The following is a 25,219-nucleotide window of genomic DNA, read 5'->3' as shown; positions in this document are numbered from 1 at the left end:
AAAAGATTTAAACCTGGATAACTTTACTTTGTCCAAGCCAAACATTATTTAGACAAAAGAGAAATAAATAGTTTTAAGGTCTGGTCATACCAGAAAGAGGCAACTTCTGAACAGACATTTTTATAGGGAAGGTTGGTGAACCACAGAGAGAGGGAAACAGTTGAACATGCTAATGGTGGACAATGGAGGACCCAAATGCACTGCACAGAGCCGGGAGAAAAAATGCAATCTTTACTTACGAAGCTGCAGGTAGAGGTTTACCAAGATTCCAAGATTCAGACAAGATCCAAGAAAACTGACACGATAACAGAAAACTGACACCACAACAGAAATGACTAATAACAAAAAGTGGAGAACGGGAGGAGGCAAAGTGTAAACAGGTGGCCACAGGGATAAAGAAAAGCTGTGATGAAGCAAATGTTCAGAGGAGTCTGAAGCCTGAGCTTTTTTCACAGTAATTACTTTTAACTAATTACTTGAATCTTTGGGCCACATTTATTATCAAAATTCAACATTGTATTGTATAAAGGACAGAAAATGCAGAAAAGCATAAAACCTTTAAGATGAGTTGTTTAAATAGGGCGAAATAGCTCCCGAAGCTCGCTAAAGTAGCGACTGACTTGCTGTCAGTTAACAAGCTCACTAGCTTGACTCCTAACTGTCTGAGAGTTTGTATGCTGACAGAGGACGTTAAGGAAAAAACAAAAATGCAACAAGTAATAAGGTTAAGATAGCTTTCCCTTCTGCAGCTGCTTTTACAAAGAGACAGAAAACAGACTGAACCAGGATCACTCACATACCTTCCCTCTATGACAGGGTGCCCTGTACACTCAAATCTTCCCTGGAGTGGCTGTAGCTGCACTAATGACTGGTTGTTATATGCTCGGACGGTCTTACACTGGTATTGATCAACAACCCTGTCAACCCCTCAGATATAATACAGTCCTTTTACTGCTAAGAGGCAGTAAAAATTAACGCTTTAAGGAAAGCATGCAGCCAAAATGAATTGTGGCTTGGCAGGTGGGTGCATTTTTATGCTCATATAAGAAAAGTAGAGCCCTCAGGAAAATTGATTCATTATTTATGACTGAATATTGAAAACAGAAATAATATCTTAATGAAGTTAACATGTTAGGACTACTCAAAGGTCCAGTGTGCAGGATTGAGGGAGATCTATTGGCAGAAATGCATTTATAATTAACAACTATATTTTCAATAGTATATAATCACCTGAAACCTGTTTTTATTACCTGAGAATGAGCGCTTCATACATTATCTACACGAGGAGCGGGTCCTCAACATGTTGCACCGCCATGTTTCTACAGTAGGTCAGAAGGGACAAATCAAACCCTGACACGAGAAAGGTTCTTACGAGGTTTGTTTTTGTGAATTTTACAGCCATGGTGGTCTCTTATACACTTCGATTGGAAATGTGAGGCAAGTGATATTGAGTTGGTTGCAAATTTACCACCTCACAACTGGATGCCAGTAAATCCTACAAACCGCTCCGTTACTTGGAATCATGGGAGGTTTAGAGGTATACATTCTTAATGTACTGCAGATATTTTGTGGCCGTATGAAAAGTTTCTTTGATTGAAAAGGGCAAAAGCAGCTAAAAGCAAACATCTCAAACTCTCAACAAAACACTCACTTTCTGACGCAACTTCACCAGAAAGTTTCTACAAAGAACCAAATGCAAAGCTAACTTGTCTCTCAACTGGCGAGAGCCTTAGAGGTGTCATAGTTTTGGAATCGCTTGTCATTGTCTGACATTTCACGTCAGGAAGCGACAGCAGAGGTGAGAACGAGGCGGAAGGAAGGAAGTAATGCAGCGGGCCAATTAATTCCTACGCTACCATCTCCAATTGCATTTGGGACATCAACACCGCCACAGTTTGCACCCTTACCCCTGCATCAGTTATGCAAATGGTGGCAATTCCACATGAATGGCAGATCGTCTTCCTCAAATGAGGATGGGCAAGAAGCGAAAATGAAAAATGGAGGAGGAGGCTGAGACGTGGGAGCCACTCAGCCTTGAAATGATTTAATTTAAGCGATGAGGAGTTGACTTTGATAAGTTTGCATTTTAATAATGAACACTATGACCGCTTCAGGGGTCCAGTTACAAAGAAGTAGCAAACTCGGCAAAAAAAAAAAAAAAAAAAATAGAGACCAACAAGGCTGACTGTGAGACAAAACTGAATGTGAAGCTGATCTGAATGCCCTCAGTGTGTCGGTGTGGATGTGTGGACCTGCAGTAAATAAGATGCTCCTGGGAGTTTTTTGACTCCACAGTTAAATTTGCTGCCGGGGGAAAAGGGGCTTCAGCCTATTATGTGGATATTCAGATTTTCCAATATGCCAACTCTGGGGTGTGCATGCATATTTAATGAGGCCTTTGCCTCAGTGTGATGTTAGAGTGAGAAAGATTTCAGCAACCGTCATTATGAGTGATTGTGCTACCTAATGGCACATTCCAGTTGGATGTGGCAATAACTATCTGACTACCCCCTAAAGCACCACTGATCTTATTATGATTATGACTTTTTCAGCTGCCGTATATTCAAAACTTACATCAGTATATCATTTATATTGAAGCTCTTGGGTTAAGGCCACAACTGACCGTTTTCATTATTGATTATTTTGCAGAATATCTCTTCAGTTGATGGACAAAATGTTGGATCCGTACTTGGGAGTTCATCACGCAAAATATTAATTTGTGTTGTGTAGATTCCTTTAAGAAAATAAAACAACCAATTCAAACAGTGACGCAGCTTGGGGCAGCTGTGCCTCATGGTAGAGCAGGTTGCCCACTAATTGTAAGATTGGTGTTTCAATTCTCAGTTCCTCTTGTCTACGTGCCAAAGTGTCCTTGGGCAAGACACTGAAATCCAAATTGCTCCTGTTGGCAGCTTGCATGGCAGCTCTGTTGCCATTGGTGTGTGAGCGTGTGTGTGAATAGGGGTGGGGGCATTGTAAAGATCTTTGTAGACCACAAAGGTAAAAAAACAACAACCTTTTAATCTATAGTTCCCATCCAAATTGGACCAAAGCAGATTTTGAAAGTGGCAGTAAGACTTACATGTCAACAACGACAGATTTTTTTTTTTTTTTTTTTTAAATAGCACAAAACCAACCAGCTTTCAAATTGATATGTCCTCATGCAAAAATGATGAAATAGGAAGTGCCTTTAAAACCCACTTTACAACTGCTCCATACAATTAGTGAATGTTTTACATGTCACATTAAGGTACCTCACTAACAAACTGTTGAGGTTGAGGGTGTTTGTAGTTATGGTTTTAAGTAACCAGTGCTTACTGTTGGTAAGACACAAGCTGTGACAAGACGTATTCAGCGTTAACATGCTTTGGATGTTGCGTTCACTGGTGGGAGTGAATCCATGTCTGTTGCGGTGAGTTAAACTCGTGAAGAAATGTGTGCAGTTTAACAGGGCAAGCTGTCTGAATGTTGCTCAAAGCTGTTGTTTTTACTGTGACTACAGTCTGGGAACCCTGCTCCCGTTAAAACACTCTGAAGGAGGGACCAATCAGCAACCAGTGGGAGTGGCTAAGTGTGATGATGTTTGAAAATTAACCGAGGCCCACACTCATTAGGAGACGACAACTGGAAATAATCCTCATTGAAGCAGATTTACACAAGGAATTTGGGTCTGGTAATACCAGGATAGGTTTGACATTTGAGGGAATTGACAGCCAGAAAGTCAAACACAGAGGTAGTCACTATACATCATTAATTGTGTGGCACTAGCCTTGTTTGTATAACCCTGCTCTGCAATTGTAGAAACTGCACCACAAATGAGGGGTCGTTTGCAAGTAGTCGATATGATGAATATGTCTCTTGAATAAATTGTGTGGATTCACTGTCCAATTAGAGGTCAAGATGAAGTTATCATGTAAATCAAATGTAAAAAAAAAAGCTGCAGTCATTGGGGATGTGTCTTTGACCGCTGTAATAAGTAGAAAAATACAGTATATAATATCTATCCAGAGGTTACATTTCAGATCTTTGTGCATGTGCACTTCCAATTATATAAATAATAATTTCCTATTTTACATCAGGAAGAGAAGTCTTCAGCTCACTTACAATTTGCATCTGTTTTTATTTCTCCTGGTTGTGGTGCCTCTTTGCTGCAGGCAGAAATAAATAGCAGTTAAAGTTGAAAGTTGGATCATACTTTTTTCTTGTCCAGGAAAATCTCCGGTTCGTGAAGATCTAATAGGTCATAATGAGCGAGCCGTCCCTCTCTCAGTACAACACTCCATGGTAATGAATCGTTTAAAAGAACAGGTCATCTCTTACTGTCTGAAAGATTTACTACTGTCCATTTCATGTAGAGCCAGCAGAGGAAGAAGAAGACTTTCACCTTCCCTCTCGTCGTCCATTGTGAGTTTATTCAATGCTGTACATTATGTGCCTACATATAATTCAATTCCCTTTGGCCAAGACTCAAGCAAGGATTTTCTATTCATGGGATGGAATGTGATATTCAGTAAAATGTAATAACCTTGGTTGCTCCGGAATCCTGAAATGGACAATCTCAAAATGTCACTCACAGAAACTCCCTTTTTATTTCATTATTTCCTTCCTTCTTTCATTCTGTCCTATGTCCTTCCTTCTTTTTTGCCCACAGTTATTATAGCCATCCTTTGCACTGCTGTTATATTGATTTCCATCCCACTTCTTTATTGAAAATAATAACTATTTCTCCTTTTCATTTCTCTGTCTCTCTTTACCTAAAAAGTAAATTACATAAAGCTGCTACATTCCTAAGTATCCAAAGCATGTTACTTTCACATAACGCTGTATATATTTTTTACAAAATGTAAGAAACAAAGTCTGTGTCCTTTTTTGCTTATTCGGTCATGTCAGCTTTGACCTTGTTGTGTACCGGTTCTTAAATGTAAAAAAAACTACACAATATCTTCTTTTTGCACAAGGTCAGACAATGCTGCCGCCAAAAGAAACAAAGCTGAAAAGTACATTGAGGTATTTAAGGCAACATCTGTCTGTATGTGTTACAACCTCAAATAAAGTCAAGTGGCCACAATACAATCGGGACGTGGCTCATAAAGATAAGAAACCCTTAATGAGATTTGAAAGACTAAAGTTAACAGTTTTTGACAGTTTCTTAAAAAAATAAAAAATAAAAACAGACATCCAGAGTCTGTATGAACCAAAGACATACAAAAAGGCATCCTGTCCTAACGTTACATTTCAGAGATTTTAATGCATTGATTATGATTCTCTGCCTTTATGTCTCAGTCTGTTGTATTTATTCTTGCAGAGTCGGAACTCAGCAAACTGACAAAATGACAAAAACATACTCACACATCTTGCGAACAAGCAACACAATTTACCGTGTTAATGGACTTAAATGCCATGAGTCCTTTAAAATGTCAGTGCACTCGAGTTTAACATAAACTAAGTGCAGCAGGTGCAGAGTAGATCCATATTGTTCGAGCTGAGTCTGGATTTGTGCTCACAAACACTTCAAATTCAAATGAATGAGACATTAACTTTCAAATGGCGCTAAAGTTTTTTTTAATTTTTTTCCTGTTATCATTATGAAATTAAACTATTTCAAGCATAAAAACAAAATCAGTTCTCCGCCTCCACCATTGGAGCAGAAAATGTGTCTTTACACCGTGATAGATTACATCCTTGCCGTATGTTTTACTGATTCTGATTGAGCATCTACATCTTTGCATACATGTCAGTGCTCAGAGCAGGAATATAGATGTTTGACATTTGGTACAATTGAAAAGCCGTCATCCTTCAAGTACTTTCTGTGTTTCACTGCATCTTCAACTGTATTTTTCTACTTTTTACCCCACTGAATTCAAACTTTACAAGACATTTACTTTGAGTAAACATTTTACATGAAAATACACAATGATCTTATACAATATGATGCATTGTTAAAATTGAGATGTGTTTTGTCTCCGCAAAATGAGGTAAATATGTAGTCACTGTAAAATTAAGAATGATCAAAAATCCCTTAATGAAGTGTTAAAAAATCAAAGTGTATTTCTGTGCCCAATAAATTTACATGACGGTGAACTGTAAGGGGCTCTTTTTCACAGTCAATAGATTTACTTTTAGCAAATCTATTTTGTTCTAAACTGCTTTTACTTTTCTTAATGACTGACACCTGAAGTTTATATCTGCAGTATATAAAGTGTAATTGTATGCATTGTATGCACTGTCAGTTCTATTACAAACAACAGAACAGGGAAAATAAATATTTGATTTAAAAAACATGATAATGATATCCTGGAGGCAAAGTCTGACACTGGTAACACCTGCACATTAGTACATAAATGAAACATCCACCTGCTTAGATCATATATGTAGATAATGTTATCATGGAGCCTCTTATGAACAAGCAGGTTCCAGGAAGCATACTGAATATCAACCAGAATAAGACTCATAACATGAATACTTGTGTAAGTAAAGTGAAATACAGTTCATATTACATATAAATGATCACTGATGCACCAGTGGATGTCTGGCATTTTGCCAACAAGCTTCTTATAAACAAGCCAGACTTGTCAGATTGCCATGACACCTGATGATTTTTAATCAAGTTATATTCCTCCTGAAACTAGAAAAACATTTCTGGACTACATGTTACATTACATAAGTGCTACTTAGGTTATGAGACCTCACGATAGCCAGCAGCTGCAGGAATAAGGCTGCATGTGTCATTTTCCTCTCAGAGGTGGACCACACTGTGATCCCTGGAGAGGGAATTTCACAGCAGCTTTGAGCTGATGTTTAAAGGAAAGGGTTAACACTCAGCTCTTTGCTTTCATCTTCAAAAATGCTCATCTTCAGCACTGGAGGAATTATCATGTTGAACCCCTCCCCCACCCCACCCCACCCCCCACCCACCCCCAGAGTCTCCATGTGGGTGTTCCTATATATGTGTTTTGTCTTCAAGTATAATGCCTTAATCTAAAAAAAACCAAAAAAAACACAGTCGTTGCCATGACGAAATAGAGCTACTCTGACGTTTTTAAGACGAGGACATGATTAACTATTTCCATCGCTATTTCACTGAGCCATTGTTAGTCTTACTGTGACTCTGAGTTTATATCATTTCTATATGTGTGACACCCACCTCCTTACAGCATCTTCATTTTGCCCGCCAGGCTTGGAGAGTAAAACAATAAACAATACAAAACTCGTATGCTGATTCTATTTACGCATGTTCCTCTTCATTGCTAGCATGTTGACGCCTTCAGGGATTTCGACGCACTCATACAATGTACACTGGAATAATAACGCGTACGTGTGCGTGTGCGTGTTAGTGAGTGTGTGTGTGTGTGTGAGTGAGTGTCTACACACTGCCCACAAGGTTTCACAGCAGCTCAATCCCCTGATTTAAAAAACCAAAACCAACACACAGCCGTACATCACTTCATGAAGTGTGTGTGTGTGAGTACAAAGCAAAAGAGAAGAGATTGGCTGAATTCAAATATCAAAGAGTCTTTGGAGATCTCCTTTCATACTGACTCGCCGCTTTCAGGCACAGCCATTACACCCGTCATGCATCCATCACAAGTTAGCACACGAGTGCCGCACACGTCGTCTGCCAGGATCAATAGGTGCGTCGTTAAAGCTCAACTCATTTCTGTCGGTGCTAGCCTGCGTCTTTGAGATGCAGAGATGAGAATGAAATTTGGAAATGTCAAAGTGAGATTTAAAAGCCAGAAATATCACCTTATGAAGCAAATGTTGAGTTATTGACATTAATCAATAACACATTCAAACTCCCCCCGGTGATATATTTCAATCATAGCACTTTGAAGTTTCTGTTACTGCTTTATAATATACATTACTGAATCAGCTCACTGACTTCATGGCTCTTTCCTTACTTTTGCTACTGTTACAGTAAGATTTAGCATTTACTGTCACCCACAGTGGCTGCTGTTTACCTTCACTTTTAATGGCCCTAAAAAAGGTTCTCCTTACAGCAAATTTTCTGCAATAATCACTCTACTAGTGCAGCACAATCCACAGCAGGTTATTATTTTCCCAGAAAAGATCCAGTTGCGGTTCACCCAAAGAAACCCACATCCCTGCCGCGACTAACTAAAAGAGTTTTGTACTTTCTCTCTGAAAACAGGAAACATTTTTCATTTTCTTGGTTCATTCTTCTCAGCGATGGAGACAAAGACACGGAGCAGGAATTTACTGCACCAACTCTGATGAAGTCTGTTAGTTATCTACTATTAGATGTTTGACATGTTGATGACCTCTGTTAAATAGAGAATCATTTCTTTGCAAATAAATCACTCTACCAGTTCCTTTAATCATATGAGAGGTTTTGATAAAATTCTGTTTATGATAACTAAACGGCTCAGTGTTGCTTTGGAAATTGGGGAAGTTCAACACGTTTTAGTATTCATGAAGCTCTTTCAAAATCCCATTGGGCAGACTCAAGAATGCCTGATGTCTAACAACTGTCCCTAAACTATTGAAAAGCATGTTTGCTTATGAGGTCTTCCGCCAAACAACAAATTAGCAGTCTTGTATATCTAAGCTACTTTAACACACTCCTTTTGCCAACAACACTGAGGCTCACAAACATCTCGATGTGTTATTTCCAGTCTTTAGAAATGCATTTTAGCTGTAATTACAATGTTGTTTTTCACAACAAATTTGAGCAAAATTAGTCCATTTCACGGAGACCATCAAATATGCTTATATTTATTGCTACAGTTAAATTACTGTGATGTCCTCACCATAAATCAAAAAAGAATTCACAGATTTAAATTGTACATAATGTGGCAGCTTTCTACAAACAAATAATATATATATATATATATTATAGTAATCCCTTTTAATGGTTTCACACTGGTCAACAGTTAGCATCATGTATGTTTGTATGTGTGAACTGATTAAACTTCCCATGCCTCACTTTTCTGACATATTTATCTCATGTGCTTTTCACGTTATCTTTTTTCCAATCGTCTCTTGTTTCCATAAATTCTATATAAATAAACTTAAATATTCTGAAGTTCACATATTCATGCGGGTTTCCTTAAATGTCCCGTAATGCACAGCTAAATTCTATGATGGTGTATGAGGTCACTTGGTTCAAATGGATTAGCCATGCGGATATAATAATCAAATAGGAATCCAGTCCACCAATTATTATTTCTGCTATAGCTCCTCTTCCCATGACATACAAAATGCGCTCAGCTGTACGACACACCGGAACAGTGCATCGAGTGTTGAGTCACAGTTTAATTCAAATGGATTTGGCAATCGATATCAAATATGAATCAATTTTGGTGATAAGTCCGATTCCTGCCTGGGGAGTTGGTATCATCTCCTGCTCTCTTGTCAGCATGCTTCAGCAGCCGCATCCTGCGTGCTCTGAGTAATATGACACAGACACAGAGAGGGCGAGTTAACGCTCGCTGAAGAGATACTGGGAGAGGCATGGGGACAGATACTGATGTGAGAGGAGAGAGACAAGTCGGGTATAGAGATACTCAGCGATGAAGAGGGAAGACAGAGATGTACAACGGCAGACAAACCCCGCGTCCGTCACTAAATCCTGTTTGTCATCCTCACAGAGAGAGAGGAGAAGGAGAGAGCAGCTCTGTCCGAGGGGGAGATCCGACTCCTGCTCCTTCATGTTTTTGAGGCTCTTCTGTTTATCCTGGATTCATTCAGTCCTAACCTCAGTACATTATTATGTCTGTATTTGCTTATATGTGTGGAAGCTGTGTGTTCCAGCGCTCTTTAGAGGCAGCGGTGGCTGGCGATTTAATCCCAGGACATTTTGTTCACTACGGGGTCGACACAAAAACATCCATAAAAAAACCTATGATGGGGTACAAAACATGAGCGGTCAGACAACCATACAAACTTTAAACAAAACCCCACAACAGTCAAACCAGCTTTGAAGAGAAAACAAAGATAACTGTCAATTAATCACAAACAACAGAACTACAACCTTCACTTGTGTGAGGGAGTGAATATGTCAGGCTTATTGCAGATATAGCGGTATCAATGTTAGTCAGATTTACAATAACACCAAAGAGCACTGACAAGAACCACTCAATATGTACTGCACAGCTCTTCTTAAAAGAAAATCCGTAGGCTGAGATATTACAATAAATATTTTTCAAAACCCTGACATCGGTATTGGACTAGATAAAAAAAAAAAAAATGAAAAAGAATGCAGCACCATAGATGCTGAATTCATCCAAAGTTAACTTAAAATTGAAAAGTAAATGAATTTTAGTTTTCACAACACTGTAATTTTTAGCTTCCGCCCACTGTTAGCGATCCTGTCTTGACCCGACTGAGCTCACAGCTTCAGTCTTGGCTGTGATTATAGTCTGGAAACCCTGTTCGCATGAAGGTTTGCTCGGCCACTCTGAAGAGCACACCAATCAGACACCAGTGGGTGCAGCCAAGTACGACAACGTTGAAGTAGTTCCAACAATGGCGTTGGTGGTAGATTTTGGTGCACAAGTTAGTCAGTTAATGGCTGCTCCAATAGCATGTATGTATATTAGGATGCAACGACTGGAAACAATCTTTCATGGAGCATGATCAGACCCAGATATTAACACAGTGGATTTGGCTCTGGTAATACCAGACTAACTGTAACAGAACATGTAAAATCATTTTAAGATTTGATTCAGCTAACTTCTTGTCTTTGGTTTTTATGTTCTCAAGGTTTTACCTTTGAATTTTAATCAAAACCAAATTGTTTTTCAAACAATAATTGTTCTTCATAGTAATGATTCAATCAAGAGAGCTGTGAGTCACGTGACTGTCAATAGAAAATAATAATGGGACTTTTAAACCTGGAACCACGACCTCCAACTGCTTTGCAACACCATTACTGACAGTTCAGGTGCACTCACCTCCAGTTTTACTCTGAAATCACGTGGCTCTGATTATCTGGGATGACTACATCCTGTCAGACTTCTCCTTGCCTGGTCAGATTTCATTATAGTGACATTTGTGTATTCCTACATCTTGGCAAATTAAGTTTTATCATAACTGATAGAATTTACCATTTTATCATGTCATTTTTTAGATATTTAATCTATGACCAAAAAAAGACAAAATCTTCTGATAAGCTGAGAATCTGTTACTGATTTGTTTTCTTTCTGTCACTCAGATTAGCATTTAATTGTTTGTTTTAGCTGCAGCTGAATTGTATTACATTCTATTCAAAGGTGTTGCTGTTATTTTGGCCGCCCTGCTGTATATTCCCACCGGTGCTGTCAGTGTACAAGCCCCTCCAAACCCTTTCCCTCTCTTCCTAGTTAAACCAGCATCTGCTGAGGTAAGAGGCCTGAAACACACACACACACACACACACACACACACACACACACACACACACACACACACACACACACACACACACACACACACACACACACACACACACACACAGACAAGACACACAGACCCGCGTACGTCCCCCGACCCCCCTTCCTTTGCACTCTCAAGTTTGCCATCTGCCAGAGTTGGACAAGACCCCACTAACACAGCAGCCACACACACACACACACACACACACACACACACACACACACACACACACACACACACACACACACACACACACACACACACACACACACACACACATACAAGCTTGCACCCTCATTTCAAACCTTCGCAATTGCTGGAAAACATCGGCACTACAGATGCACATGAATGCACACACACTCACACATTCACACACACACACACACACACACACACACACACACACACACACACACACACACACACACACACACACACACACACACACACACACACACACACACACACACACACACACACACACACACACACACACACACACACACACTCACTCACTCACGCATACAGACATTCATACATGGCACAACCTGAAGTTAGCCAGGCTGCATACTTAATAAGGAGCCCCCCATGAACAAAACAGCTTGCAGGGTCATAATGGTTTGGAGCGAAACCCCACCCTGCACAGCCAGTGAACTCCTCCCTCCCTCTGTGTGACTGGCCTGAAGAGGAGGAGACAGCGAGGACAGAGGGACAACAATGAACTCTAATTACTCCTCTGTGGCCATCGGCCCCTCCAGCATTTTTATTTCAGGAGTAAAAGGGACGGAGAGAGAAGAAGAAGGAGCGAGGAAAGGAAAGACAAACAGACAAAAAAAGCCTCGTGCTGAATGAACATGAAACATCTCCCCGTGGCTCTCCCTCTGTCTCCTCTTCTTCTTCCCATCTCTTCTTGTTGTACATAATGCCCTCTCGCTTTCCCTGCAATTGTTCATCAGCCCTCAGTTATCCACGGTGAATAATAATGTTTCCTCTTGGAGAGAACGAGGCAGAGGAGCAAGCCTGAGGCGCTGCATTCTGATGGTCTAAGCATTCCCCAGCCACACTCTGCTCGGGCAGAATCAACAGGGAGGGAGGCAGGATGCCCGAGCCTCCTCCTGCATCCTTATTCTCTGGGTGCTCTGTTTGTTTATTGTGGTTTACTCATTATTTACAATCTGTATCACCCAAAAGTCCCCCTGTATTTCTCCCTCCCCGTTATTATCCACGAAGGCAGGGCGTTAGGCAAACACTGGGCCGTGGGGACGCTTGCTGCTGTTCTTCACAAACAGACCCGGGCGAATTAGCAACATTATGTCTTCTCTCTGGGGACGTTCGCTCTCGCCTGCCCCTGCCATGCTGCCATCATCGTCACTGTCACCCGGACGGAGCCCGTGGAGGGGCAAAGCTACTTGAGGAGAGCTTCCTTCCCAGAGAGGCTAAAGTTGAAGAGACAGCTGGGCCCCGCTCCAGAGTCTCCGGCTATTTCCAAAAGGCTGCTCAGTTCGTGGCAGTGAGCCACATTACATTTCAATTTTGTTGTGGGCCCTTTTACATTGTTTCACAATTCATTTTTTTGCCAGTTTGCCTCAAATAGACTTGAATCTGCCATCTGTACCGGACGTACAAATTGAGGGTGCAGTTATCTGGTTAGATTGCAGAATTCAGCCACAATGGAACAAATGCACATTTGGTCATATTCTTACAATAAAACATCTCTTGATCGTATCCTACAAACTAATAAAATCCTTTATAACCCGGCCATGTGCGGTATTATGGTCCTGCTGTAATAGAAGCCATTAAAGACACATTATTTGGTTCACCGTGTCTCCCCACCGCCTGTGCTGATGTAGGATGAAATGACCCATTCTAATCCTCATTAACATAGCTAATTTCACATAAGAGAAAGTTGATAGTGGGTGTCAAAACCATTCACAGGTCACCCAAGCAAGCTGTAGATAAGTAAGCGTGCATATGTGTCTTAATAAGTGTGATTCTGTAATTGTTACATTAATTATATTTATATATGGCGTTGCATTTACAGGTTCTTGCCACTGATAGAGTAGTGTGTGAGAAAGAAGGCAAAGCAGGCAGAAGAGTGCCTGATGGATTGAATAAAGCTGTCAAAGGCAGCAGATGATGGTTGGCAGTGCAGACAGGCGCAAAGACGGGCCAAAAACATAGGAAGAGGGATGAGAAGGAAAAGGGCACATTCATCCTCCCCTCAGAGGCTGTAAGTGCTCCACCTAACCTTTGGTCGGAGGGAGGGAAGTGTGTGTGGGGGGGGGGGGCAAACACATGACGTGTTGCTCCTTCAACACACACACTGGCAGAACGCCATGTCACAGGGGGAGGAAGGGACGAGTCTGACATTAGTGGCACGAAGACGCTGTCACATGACCTTTAAAGGGGACAAATAACTGAAGATCACAGTCCTCAGGCCAGCTGTGTCTGGCTGTGTGTCACATGTGGCTGAATATATAAGCAAAGAAAGATGATGCCCTGTGTGCTTGGTGAAAAATCAATACAAAATACATTTTTGAGTTTTTAATCTCATTCTGAATCACAGTATGCAGATCTGCGGTTGAAGTCATGTCTGTTTCATTAAGGTCAAAACTGGGCTGAAATCTGGTGAAAAGTCTAGATTGCATATAAGTGCTGTGTTTAGCTGACTATATTTCAAACACACGGGTTCTTATTACATCCCCACAGGTAAATTCACCCTCGAAAACTAGATGTCTTTCCGTTAAATTACCAAAAATTGTGTCAACGTGCTTTTATTGCGAAATGATTAAACTGGCAGAGGCAAACAAAAAAAAAAAAAACAAGAACAAATTTAGAAAATTAAATAAAGAAAAAAAAATGTCTGTTGTTGTTGGTAAGACCCGGATTGGCCAATGCTAAGAAAACTGATGAATGAGAATTAAATACGTTACAAAGTGTAGAGATTTGAAATAAATCTGGTCATTTTCACATCAACACACATGCTCATGTATGCTCATGTCATCAGTACACAACAATGACATCTATATGATACCAAGACACATTTTGTTGCTCCTGGGATCAGTACATCAGAAAAATGTTGCAACTATATAAGCAATGTCTCCACAACCAGTTGCTGACTGAGGTTTTTCTTTCTTTCTTAGAAACAGAAGCTTCACTGACACCATCGGGTGACATATGTTTCAAACTGAGAAGAAAAAGTAGAGAACTCACTCAGCGACTCTCCTGCGGGCGGTGATGCTAGCCACAATGACGCTCCCTGGTCTCGGGGTGGCCACAGCCTTGAAAGTCCCCTTCCAAAACTTCTCAAAGAGCTGCTTCTCCCCCAGCTGCTGGAGGCTGGAGGTGGTGCTGCCCTGCTGTGATCCCAGGGTTGGAGAGGGGCCACAGGGGCCGAGCTGGAGCGAACACGGCGGCTGCATTTGTGGTGCTTGGGGGTCTCCAAAACCAAATGAGCTTTCAGTCCCTCGCCAGACAGACTCTCTACGCGGTCATGAAGACACACACTCCCGCCGGTTGTCGCTCAGGAACTGTCCAAGTACTGAATCAAAGTGAGCAGAGTGCAGCGGCTGCTTTGCACCGTCTCCTCTCGCAGCAGCGGGTCAATGTGTCAGCGCGTCTGTCTGCTCTTCACTCTGAAGCGGGAGCGTGGGGAGAGGAACAAAAGCCGACCCTCTCCAACTGGAGCCGGGGTATTGTTCTCCCAGATGAGGAGGGGTGGGGAAGATTTGGTTTCCCTCTCCGCCTCTCCTCTTCTGTCACATCTGCTGCTCTTTGGGATGGGGTCCGGGTCGGGGTTGGGAGTCGCAGCGCTCCTATTTTTTTTTTTTTTTTTTTTTTCCCCCCAGTCGGCAGCTTCACACAAAATTAGGCATTCCTTCACAATAGCTGGAGGATGTTTTCAGTCGTTGGGAGTGAGGGACCGGAGTGGCTGTCTTCTGGCTTTAGAGTGCAGTGTTTTGGTGAGGAGATGATGGAGCGCCCACTCGCTGAGCGGGTGTCGAGGCAAGTGTTGCGGCGTGTGTCTGAGGGCAGGCGTGTGTGTGAGCGGGAGAGTGTGTGTGACTGAGAAAACCGAGTGAGGTGCTCAGCTGAGAGCGGCTTGTTTTGTGTCTCTCTGCCTGTGACGTCAATATCGCGGGGGGGAGGGGGAGGGGGGCTGGACGCTGAAAGGAGGGCCACCCTCGGTCATCCACTCTCTCCCTGTCCCCCTCGCCTCACTCTACTATACCCTTGATTAGGTTCACTTCTCATCCTGACATGTGCCAGCATCACTTTCCCTCTCTCCCGCTCCCTTTTTCTACTATGTGTCTTTGTTTCTGCCTTCCTTCCTTCCTTCCTTCCTTCCTTCCTTCCTCCTCCTCTTCTTTCTTTCTTCATCCCATCGCGACTTTAGTAATTCCTTTCATTCATCATTGCTTTCTTTCTGTAAATAAAAGAGATACAACAATTAGGCAATTCATCAATTAATTGATCAACTGAAAGTTAATCAGCAACCTTTTTGCTAACTGATTAAGTAAAGTTTTGTTTTTTTCTGGTGTTCTCAATAAATGATTTTTCTTTAATTTTGGCTTTTCTTTCTTCACATTCTATCTTCATGTCCATCTTATAAAAATCAGATAATAGACACAATCTGATTTGTCTTGATGCTTTTAGAGTCCATGAACAACTTTCTTGCACAATCTTATGAATAACATTTGTATGTATTGAGAAATCCTTGTACAGGGCTATAGTTCCTATTTTTTTTCTCTGTCTTTTAAATATGTGATCATAGTATGTCTTTAAATACAGTCTGTTTTAAACTATGTGAGTCTGTCTTTCTTTCTTCTCTTTCCTCACACAGACACACACACACACACACACACACACACACACACACACACACACACACACACACACACACACACACACACACACACACACACACACACACACACACACACACACACACACACACACACACACACACATGCTCCATCTGTGTCTTGGACAAAAGGCAGAGTAAATCAGCATAACAAAAGGCCGGGCTCAGTGAGGACCAGCCGGAGCATGTGGCTGACACAAACCTCCCCTTGGGGGTTTTAGCTTCTCCGTACTGTTGGACACCTCCTCTTCTCCTCCCCTCTCCTCTCTTCTGTCGTCTCTACAACCTGTCCTCTCTGTCTCTATGATGCCACATATCATCTGAAGCTTGTCGCTGCTGTAACGTTGAGGACTCTGCTCAGGAATCTTGGGAGGGATTACTGACTACTACAGGGATGCCGCCCTGTTCAGGCTACAACAGAGAAGTCTGCATGTAATACTTCAAAAGATCAAATACTATTTATAGACTTTTGGAATTGCTTGTAAGCTGTGACACGTGATAACAAACATGGATGATCTATTGACAGCCATTCTGTCAAACAAGTTTATGTTCACTGTGACATGTTTCCCGCATTAGAGGTTTGATTCTGATTGCTTTTACACATTTGTTTTTATGCAGTTTTTCCAATTAGGTCGAAGTTTTATGCTGCATTTAACTGCTTATAATATGACATACTGTGGATCTGTGGTTTCCTGTTAAACCCATTAGCACTTAATCAAGCTGCAAATCATACTTATTGGAAAAAGTATTCCAATGCATACCATACATTTTTTAATTGATTTCCAATTTCCCAGACAGCCACCAGCATCCATTTGTTTCAAGATACTTTACACTTAGCCTTCAAATGCTCCACCACAATAAACAATTAAGCATCTTTCTTATTTTATGGTCATGTGGTACAGCAGCTGTGAGCAGAGACACTGTTATGGATGGTGCACTCAAAACCTCAGTGGCATCGAGAAAGTGGTTGAAACTACATTTACCTGAAAATTAGGATTCTATGCAGGGGTCTTCAACCTTTTTTCCACCGAGAGTTACTCATGTTTAGTCAAAAAAAAATTCACACAGGTGAGCTGTAACCAAAGCAGCTGAATAAGCTTATTTTATGTGAACAATAACAAATTGATACTCTTCACACACATTTTGTATCACAACAGCTTAAATTCAATAGTTTGTGCAAAAAATTTGTAAAATGGGCAGGTTTTTTTTTAGAATATCTACCGTAACCTTTCCTCTCTTATCTGTCCCACCCGTTCCACACACACACAACACCTCGTCACAGGAGGACTCTGGAACTGCCAGTCAGCTACCCGCAAGACAGACTTCATCTCTGGCTTTGATATCCAGCAATCGCTTGACTTCCTTGCTCTCACTGAGACCTGGATCACACCGGACAACACATCCACCCCTGCTGCTCTCTCCTCTGCCTTCTCCTTCAGCCACACCCCCAGACCCACTGGTAGGGGTGGTGGTGGTACAGGTTTACTCATCTCCCCCAAATGGAGTTTTTCTCTTTACCCACTTCCACTTCCTACCTCACTGTCTTTTGAGTTTCATGCTGTGACAGTTCGTACTCATCCGGTACAAACATAAACATTGTTGTTCTCTACCGTCCTCCAGGTCCTTTGGGAGATTTCTTGGACGAATTAGACGTCCTCCTGTCAAACGTCCCAGAAAATGGCCCTCCACTTGTCCTTCTGGGTGACTTTAACATCCAGACAGAGAATTCATCTGACCTTTTGCTCTTACTGTCTTTCTTTGCTCTCTCACTCAGTCCTTCCCCTCCTACTCACAAAGCCGGTAACCACCTGGACTATATTTTCACCAGAAACTGCTCCACATCTAACCTCACTGTAACTCCACTTCATGTCTCTGACCACTTCTTTATCACTTACTCTCTCCCACTCTCTCAAACTGACAACCCGACCACACCAACAGACTCTGATCCTGTCCATCGCAACATTCACTCCCTCTCTCCGTCCTCTCTGGCCTCCTCTGTTTTATCTGCCCCCTCTTCAACTGACTCTTTCTCACTCATGCATCCTAACTCTGCCACAGACACTCTCCTTTCTACTCTGTCTTCCTCTCTTGATTCTCTCTGTCCTCTTAACGTTACGACAGGCCCGTAAGTCCTCCCCAGCTCCGTGGTTGTCTGACTCGGTGCGTGCCGAGAGAGCCACCATGAGAGCGGCAGAAAGGAAATGGAGAAAATCTAACCATCCTGACGACCTGCTCACCTATCAATCTCTCCTCTCCTCTTTCCCTGCCTCTATTTCTGCAGCCAAAAGCTCCTTCTACCTAACCACAATTGAGTCCTCATTTTCCAATCCCAAAAAGCTCTTCTCCATCTTTTCCAACCTCCTTGACCCCCTCCCCCTACCCTCCCTCCTCCCTTCTACCAAGCCACTTTGTCAGCTACTTTACTAAAAAGATTGATGGCATACGCTCCTCATTTTCAAACCCAGCTTCTGTAACTACATTTCCATCATCTTCATCCCCTTCACTTTTCTCTTTCACCCCCCCCTGTCTCCCAATTAAATTCTCACCTTGGTAACCTCCACCCCCCCAACCACCTGCCCCCTTGACCCCATCCCATCTCATATTCTCCAGTCTATTGCTCCTGACCTTCTTCCTTTTCTCACCCATCTCATCAACACCTCCCTGTCAACTGGCTGTTTCCTGAACTCTCTGAAGGAGAGAGTGAACCCTCTCCTGAAGAAACCCCCCTCAACCCGTCTGAAGTAAACAACTACAGACCCGTCTCTCTTCTTCCCTTTCTTTCCAAAACTCTCAAATGAGCTATCTTCAATCAACTCTCCTCCTATCTTCACCATAATAACCTTCTTGACCACCAGTCTGGTTTCAAGGCAGGCCACTCAATAGAGACGGCCCTCCTTCACACTGCTAGAGCAGCCTCTCTGTCCTCTGTCCTGATCCTTCTTGACCCTTCTGCTGCATTTGACACAGTGAACCACCAGATCCTTATTTCCTCCCTTCAGGACCTCGGTGTCTCAGGCTCTGCTCTCTCCCTGTTCTCATCCTACCTCAACGACCTCACCTACCGGGTAACTTGGAGAGGATCTGTGTCTGAACCTTGTCCTCTCACTACTGGTGTCCCTCAAGGCTCCATCCCGGGTCCCCTCCTCTTCTCTCTGTACACCAACTCTCTCGACTCTGTCGTTCACTCGCATGGCTTTTCCTGCCACAGATATGCTGATGACACCCAAGTCATCCTCTCTTTTCCCCGATCTGAAACACAGGTAGCAGCACGAATCTCTGCCTGTCTGACTGACATCTCTCAGTGGATGTCGTCACACCACCTGAAAATCAACCTCGACAAGAAGGAACTGCTCTTCCTTCCAGGGAAAGACTCTCCCACCCTCAACCTGGTGGGTCGACTATTACCTTGGACAACTCTGTGTTATCCCCGACCCTGACTGCTAGGAACCTTGGCGTGACACTCAACAGTCAACTCTTTCTTACTGCCAGCATCACTGCAACAACACGTTCCTGCAGATACATGCTGCACAACATCAGGAGAATACGTCCTTTTCTCACTCAGAAGGCGGCGCAGGTTCTAGTCCAGGTTCTGGTCCAGGTTCTAGTCCAGGTTCTAGTCCAGGTTCTAGTCCAGGTTCTGGTCATCTCACGTCTGGACTACTGTAACTCCCTCCTGGCAGGTCTACCTGTTAGTGCCATCCGACCTCTGCAGCTCATCCAGAATGCCGCAGCTCGACTGGTCTTTAACCTCCTAAATTCACTCCCACTACTCCGCTCCTCGGCTCCCTTCACTGGTTACCAGTAGCTGCCTGCATCCGTTTCAAAACATTGGTACTTGCGTACTGCGCTGCGAACAGATCGGGTCCAGTCTACATCCAGGACATGGTCCAACCTTACATCCCAGCCTGCTCCCTCCGCTCTGCTTCTACCAATCGGCTTGTTGCTCCTCACTGAGATAAACACTCTACAAAATCAAGACTGTTTGCTGTCCTGGCTCCTAAATGGTGGAATGAGCTCCCCACCGACATCAGGACAGCAGAAAGTCTGTACATCTTCCACCGCAAACTAAAAACACACCTCTTCCAACTTTACCTTGAATAGGTAGAACTTTAGTAGCGCTTAAAATGGCACTTACTTTTAGCACTTTGTAGTTTGGCTTTCTTGAAGAAATTGTATTTTCTTGATTCTTGTTGTTCTGGGTTTTGTACCCTCATGGTTGAATGCACTTATTGTAAGTCGCTTTGGATAAAAGCGTCAGCTAAATGAAATGTAATGTAATGTAATATATACTATACTATACTATACTATACTATTAAAACAAATTCATGTTTCTTGTGAGAAGAGATGACATTAGAGTGCATCTACACTTTTGTATTAGGGAAGTGAACATAATCATCATCTATACTGATGGGCAATACCTCAGAAATGTAGGATTTTGTTAGGAACATGGACATACAAATCAGAGACAGATAATAAAGACAACATTGAGCGGGATGAGAACAGGCTCAGACGTTTGGCTCAGTCGCAAAGACATTTCATCTTCAAAAGCTCTGCTCGCTGTAATATTAACTCTACACCGATCAGTCAGTATGGTCATTAATCTTCATTATGCCAGAAGTCTACTTTTCAGTAGGGAGACGAGGTGAACCTTCCCATCATTGCTCTGTAATACTTTGAACTAAGTCAATAAATATAAATTATCGTGACATTTTTTTTTTTTTTGTGGCACCTGTTCTTCATATTGCAAAGATAAAGTTAATACAACTGTTGGAGCAAAACACAACCTGATAGTCTGTTAAACCTCCATCTTTTTCAGCTCATTTCCTGATGGCAGGACCGAAGTCGCATGGTGTTCACAGACTGTTGCTCTCAGCTTCAGTTTTCTTCTTTCATTCCAGTCTGGAAACCCTCTTCGCATTAACGTTTGCTCTGACACTCTAAAGGGCGGACCAATCAGCGACCAGTGTTAGTGGGTCAGTGAGATGACGCTGAAGTCGAGCACTTTTTTCTAAATGTAGCTGCGGTGGTGCAGCTGTACTGCTGATTTGTTAAAAGCTCCCCAAATAGTTTCAAAATTAACCCAAGGTCTTTTCCCAGTAGGATGCTGGGAACATTTCCCAACGGAGCATCTCTAAACCAATATATTCACACCAAAGGACCAACGTAAACTGGTACCCTAAAGTCATACACTGATTTTAAGATGGACTTCACAAGACAAACCGTATCGTGGTGGCGGGGCGTGGTTTGGCTCAGCTGCAGGAGGGACTGATTGGGGGAGTGGTTCAGGGAAAGGTGCCTGGAAGAGGCTTAATTAGCCCCAGCTGAAATCAATGACTGATTGTCCCTCTCTTCCCTTAAAAACCCAAGCAGCAAGACACCAGCTCTCTCACTCCGAGGGACATGGAAAGGAAGGCTGGTCAGCTGGCTGCGGACAGGTTGTGTCGCATGTGCTCAAATGCCTGGCAGGAGAGCACCAGAGTTAAAAGTGATCGTTTGTGTGGAATAAACAAATTGGAACATCGTATTTTGGTGAAGCGTGGTGCGTTCAGCCGATAGAACCCACAGTGACGGCAAAGATGTCTGTCACACATATTTTGCAGTTCATAGATAAAATCATATAGGGATTTTGCTGTACAATAGTTTGGTAATAAGTACACATATCACAAAAAATTCCACAATCAATAACACATTTTATTAAAAAGAAGAATTGTTTTTCTTTTAATACTCTTGTGGATTTTTTTCCCCCATGTCACAGCAGACCTGTTGATGCATTTGCCACTGCTATTGCATGTGTTGTTTTTGTCCATATTGTCCAGTATCTCCATCACCGATCAGCCACCTGCACTACATATAGAAAAACGTGTATTATCACATTTTCAGAATTTTGGCAACAATTTGGAATTAAAGTTTTCATGACATAGTGTGAAATGTGTCATTTATACATGCTGATTGCAAACTTGAAATACATCTGCTCATTTCTACATGTGAGGATCTGCTTTGTTTCAATTCAGGGTGAGCCAGGTTTAAAATACATCGACATTCCCAGTGAACAAGGTGTCATTAACAAAAGTTTTCACACACTGTATACTGACAACATTGTCATGTTAACTTCACTTCCCCCTGATGAAGAGTTGTAGGCGTGGTTGGGAATTAATATCTCTGCTTTCTAATATGTATGCATGCAGACACAGTGCTGTACCTCGTCTGGATTAATAATGCATATATTAACTGATAACATGAAACCTTAATGTATAACAACGCCAGCCACTTAATGATAAGTGGCTGCTTCAACAGTGTGCTTTGCATAAAGATGGCGCACAGGTATTTTCAGATGAAACCAGAGGGCACAGACGAGTCGCTCCCACAAAACACAGAATATGTTTCATTTATGGTCGGGAATATCAAACAGCCGTTTCTGCCCTGAGATGAAGTCGAGGTTACATTGCAGGGCTGAGCCGAGGGCAGTGGGTTGGACTCCCTCCTGCTGAGCATCTTTATGAAGTGCTTTTTCTGGTAGTGGTTTTATATGGAAGGACACAAACCTGAAAAAAAAAAAAAAAAAAAAAAAAAAAGCATTGATTTGATGAAAAACATCATTTCATGCTTTAGCCTTGGTGTTTTCATGGAGAAAATGTCACCTGATGACAGTTATTGGTTTTAAAGTTTTACACAACACGCCATAAGTCTAAGAGACTTTGCACTATTCATCATAATTGGTACTTAATATTTCCATGCTTAAGACATTTCATCAATAAATCCTCAATTACTGATTGAGTCTCTTTGCATCCAGCTCTCAATCACCAACAACTTGAAGCCTTTTAACAGAGCAACTGAACTGCCCTCTGTAATTTTCTGGGTTAGCGGATACACAACTAAGCATTAAGTGTATCCAGTCAAAGTAAATCACAAATGAGATGGATTAAAAAAAAAAGAAAGAAGCAGAGGCAATACATGAAAACCTATCGGCGGAGCTGGATGGTTTTTCACATCTCGAGCTGACAGTAATTGCAGTTGTTAGAGCAGATGGATTCATCTCTATGGATTTTATTTTTTAAATCTCAAATCTTTTCAACAAGAAAGAGAAAAGGCAAATTGTTCAGAAATGTAATGTTTCTTTCTCTTTACCAATGAGAGATCAAGTCAATACGATTGTTTTTGTGCCACTTTTGCGTAATTTTAAAAAAAGCAAAAAAAAGCAGTAAAGCAAAACTTCACACTTCTTTCAAAACCCGAGCAGTGTATATTTTCATGGTATTGTTCATTCCTTTTTCATTGTCACTTTCATGATTCACACCTCCACAGAACTTCAAGAGAAATCAACTGCTGGTATTATCTGGGGATGAGCTGTCACTACAGCATTCAGGACAGACAGACAAGCTTTTTTCTACACTTTGAAGGAGATGTGACAGTAACATGTCTTGGCTGTACTATTTTCTGTATTGGTACAATTTTTTTTAAATCACAAGTTTATGAAGTAAACGTAAACTTCATTCAGAGCCATGAACTCCATTTATTTAATTTTATGAGTCCTGAAGACAAAATGTGCAGTCCTTATGTTTAATGTTTGCTGTTTTCCTAATTTTTTTGATTCATTGCGTAATCACATAATGATTAATTAAATCTTTCTGCACACTTTCACCTTTATTTTAACTGTTTTGATTGCAGAAGTTGAGAATCTACCCAGGACAGATTGTTGCCTTACGAAGTCCACATCTTAACTCAATTTGTACCAGCATGACTTTTTGTCATATTTCTTTCTGAGGTTAAAACGCACAAAAGATGTCAAACTGAGGTAAACTGGATGACACTGAATTAAGTTGCAGTAAATTAAAAAGGCATATTGTTTACATAAAATAGGTAACTGTGCCATAAAAATACTAAAAAGGACAAATACCATGCCTGGAAGGACGGCCTCAAATCTAGAGGGGAACAACTACAAACAGTTTGGGATAAATAGAAATGTAAAAATGAATTATAGTTGTTGTTTTTTATGGTCAAAGACTGAAAGAATTAGGTAGTAAATAATCAAAATGTTATGGACCATCATTACATGGCTATTAATAATTCTTCTTATTATTAAATATTAGTAAGTTTAAATGATTCAGACAATTGCAAGCTCACAGATGTTATTGTTTGTGTAGTTCTGCAACATCCACACGTCAATAAATTATCTGGGTAACTGTGGACTCTAGCAAACCAATCTCCACAAGAAATGTTGTTTTATTCCTGTATTTTTTCAAAACAAGTCTCAAAAAGCTAAAACACTTTGAACAGCTTTCTCTTTCTGTTTTGTTCGTAGCAGACAGAACTGTTGTTCAAAAAGTGGTGTACATCAATAAAAAGTGGATCTGTGGCCCACTTATTTCTGCTTCATCAGAGCGTCCTTAGTGATGGAGGAAGTGCCCTGTAACTTAATGTAGCATCGCATACTGAAGTAGCCATTTCAGAATAATATACAGTATATTATATTAGTGAAATATATCAGGGTGGGGATGGGGGGGGGTTACATCACTGTTAACTGGTCAAGGTGGGGCAGATTTTTGCTTGATAGCAGCAGTATATCATTTCCCTTCAAAAAAGCCTTTGCTAATCTTAAACTATAAAAATAAATCTTAATTTGTTTATCAAATTTTGCATAAATCTGAATATGTGAAGTCACAAATAATCCAAATAGATACATGTGATAATGGAACAAATACAACATTTGTCTCTCAATTGCAGTGTAGTTTAAATGATAAAATATGATGAGGTGCTTGAGTAAATGGATTTCATTATATTCCAAGGGTTATGTGTATTTGTCAATGTCAGTGTTCAAATTGTAACTCAGTTTGAGTGTTGCAGACTGCAGATCCAGAGCCTGACCACAAGTTGCCTATATGGCTGGCTGACCGCCCTAGTTCACAACACTGATAATGGAATTATTTTTTCAGTTAATAAATGCATAACAATTGTAAAGGTGGTCCTTCATCTCAACGTGAC

At 41.5% G+C, this 25,219-nt stretch overlaps 1 protein-coding gene across 1 annotated transcript in view; it reads right to left on the bottom strand.

The window, feature by feature from the left end:
- srrm4 (serine/arginine repetitive matrix 4) overlaps window positions 1-25,219 on the bottom strand; it is a 259,782-nt gene that overhangs the window by 52,508 nt on the left and 182,055 nt on the right. Inside the window, exon 2 of the mRNA XM_069716356.1 lies at window positions 14,590-15,441. Coding sequence (XP_069572457.1) covers window positions 14,590-14,798 — 209 coding nt within the window. The 5' untranslated portion in view covers window positions 14,799-15,441. The remainder of the gene's footprint in view (window positions 1-14,589; window positions 15,442-25,219) is intronic.

The sequence above is a fragment of the Brachyistius frenatus genome, unplaced genomic scaffold, assembly GCF_029030835.1.
Source record: "Brachyistius frenatus isolate BFR_SWC_R1_liver_20210118 unplaced genomic scaffold, ASM2903083v1 Contig_156, whole genome shotgun sequence".
Lineage (NCBI taxonomy): Eukaryota > Metazoa > Chordata > Actinopteri > Embiotocidae > Brachyistius > Brachyistius frenatus.
Note: the sequence above shows the minus strand (reverse complement) of the source record. Positions and strands in the feature narration are given on the sequence as shown.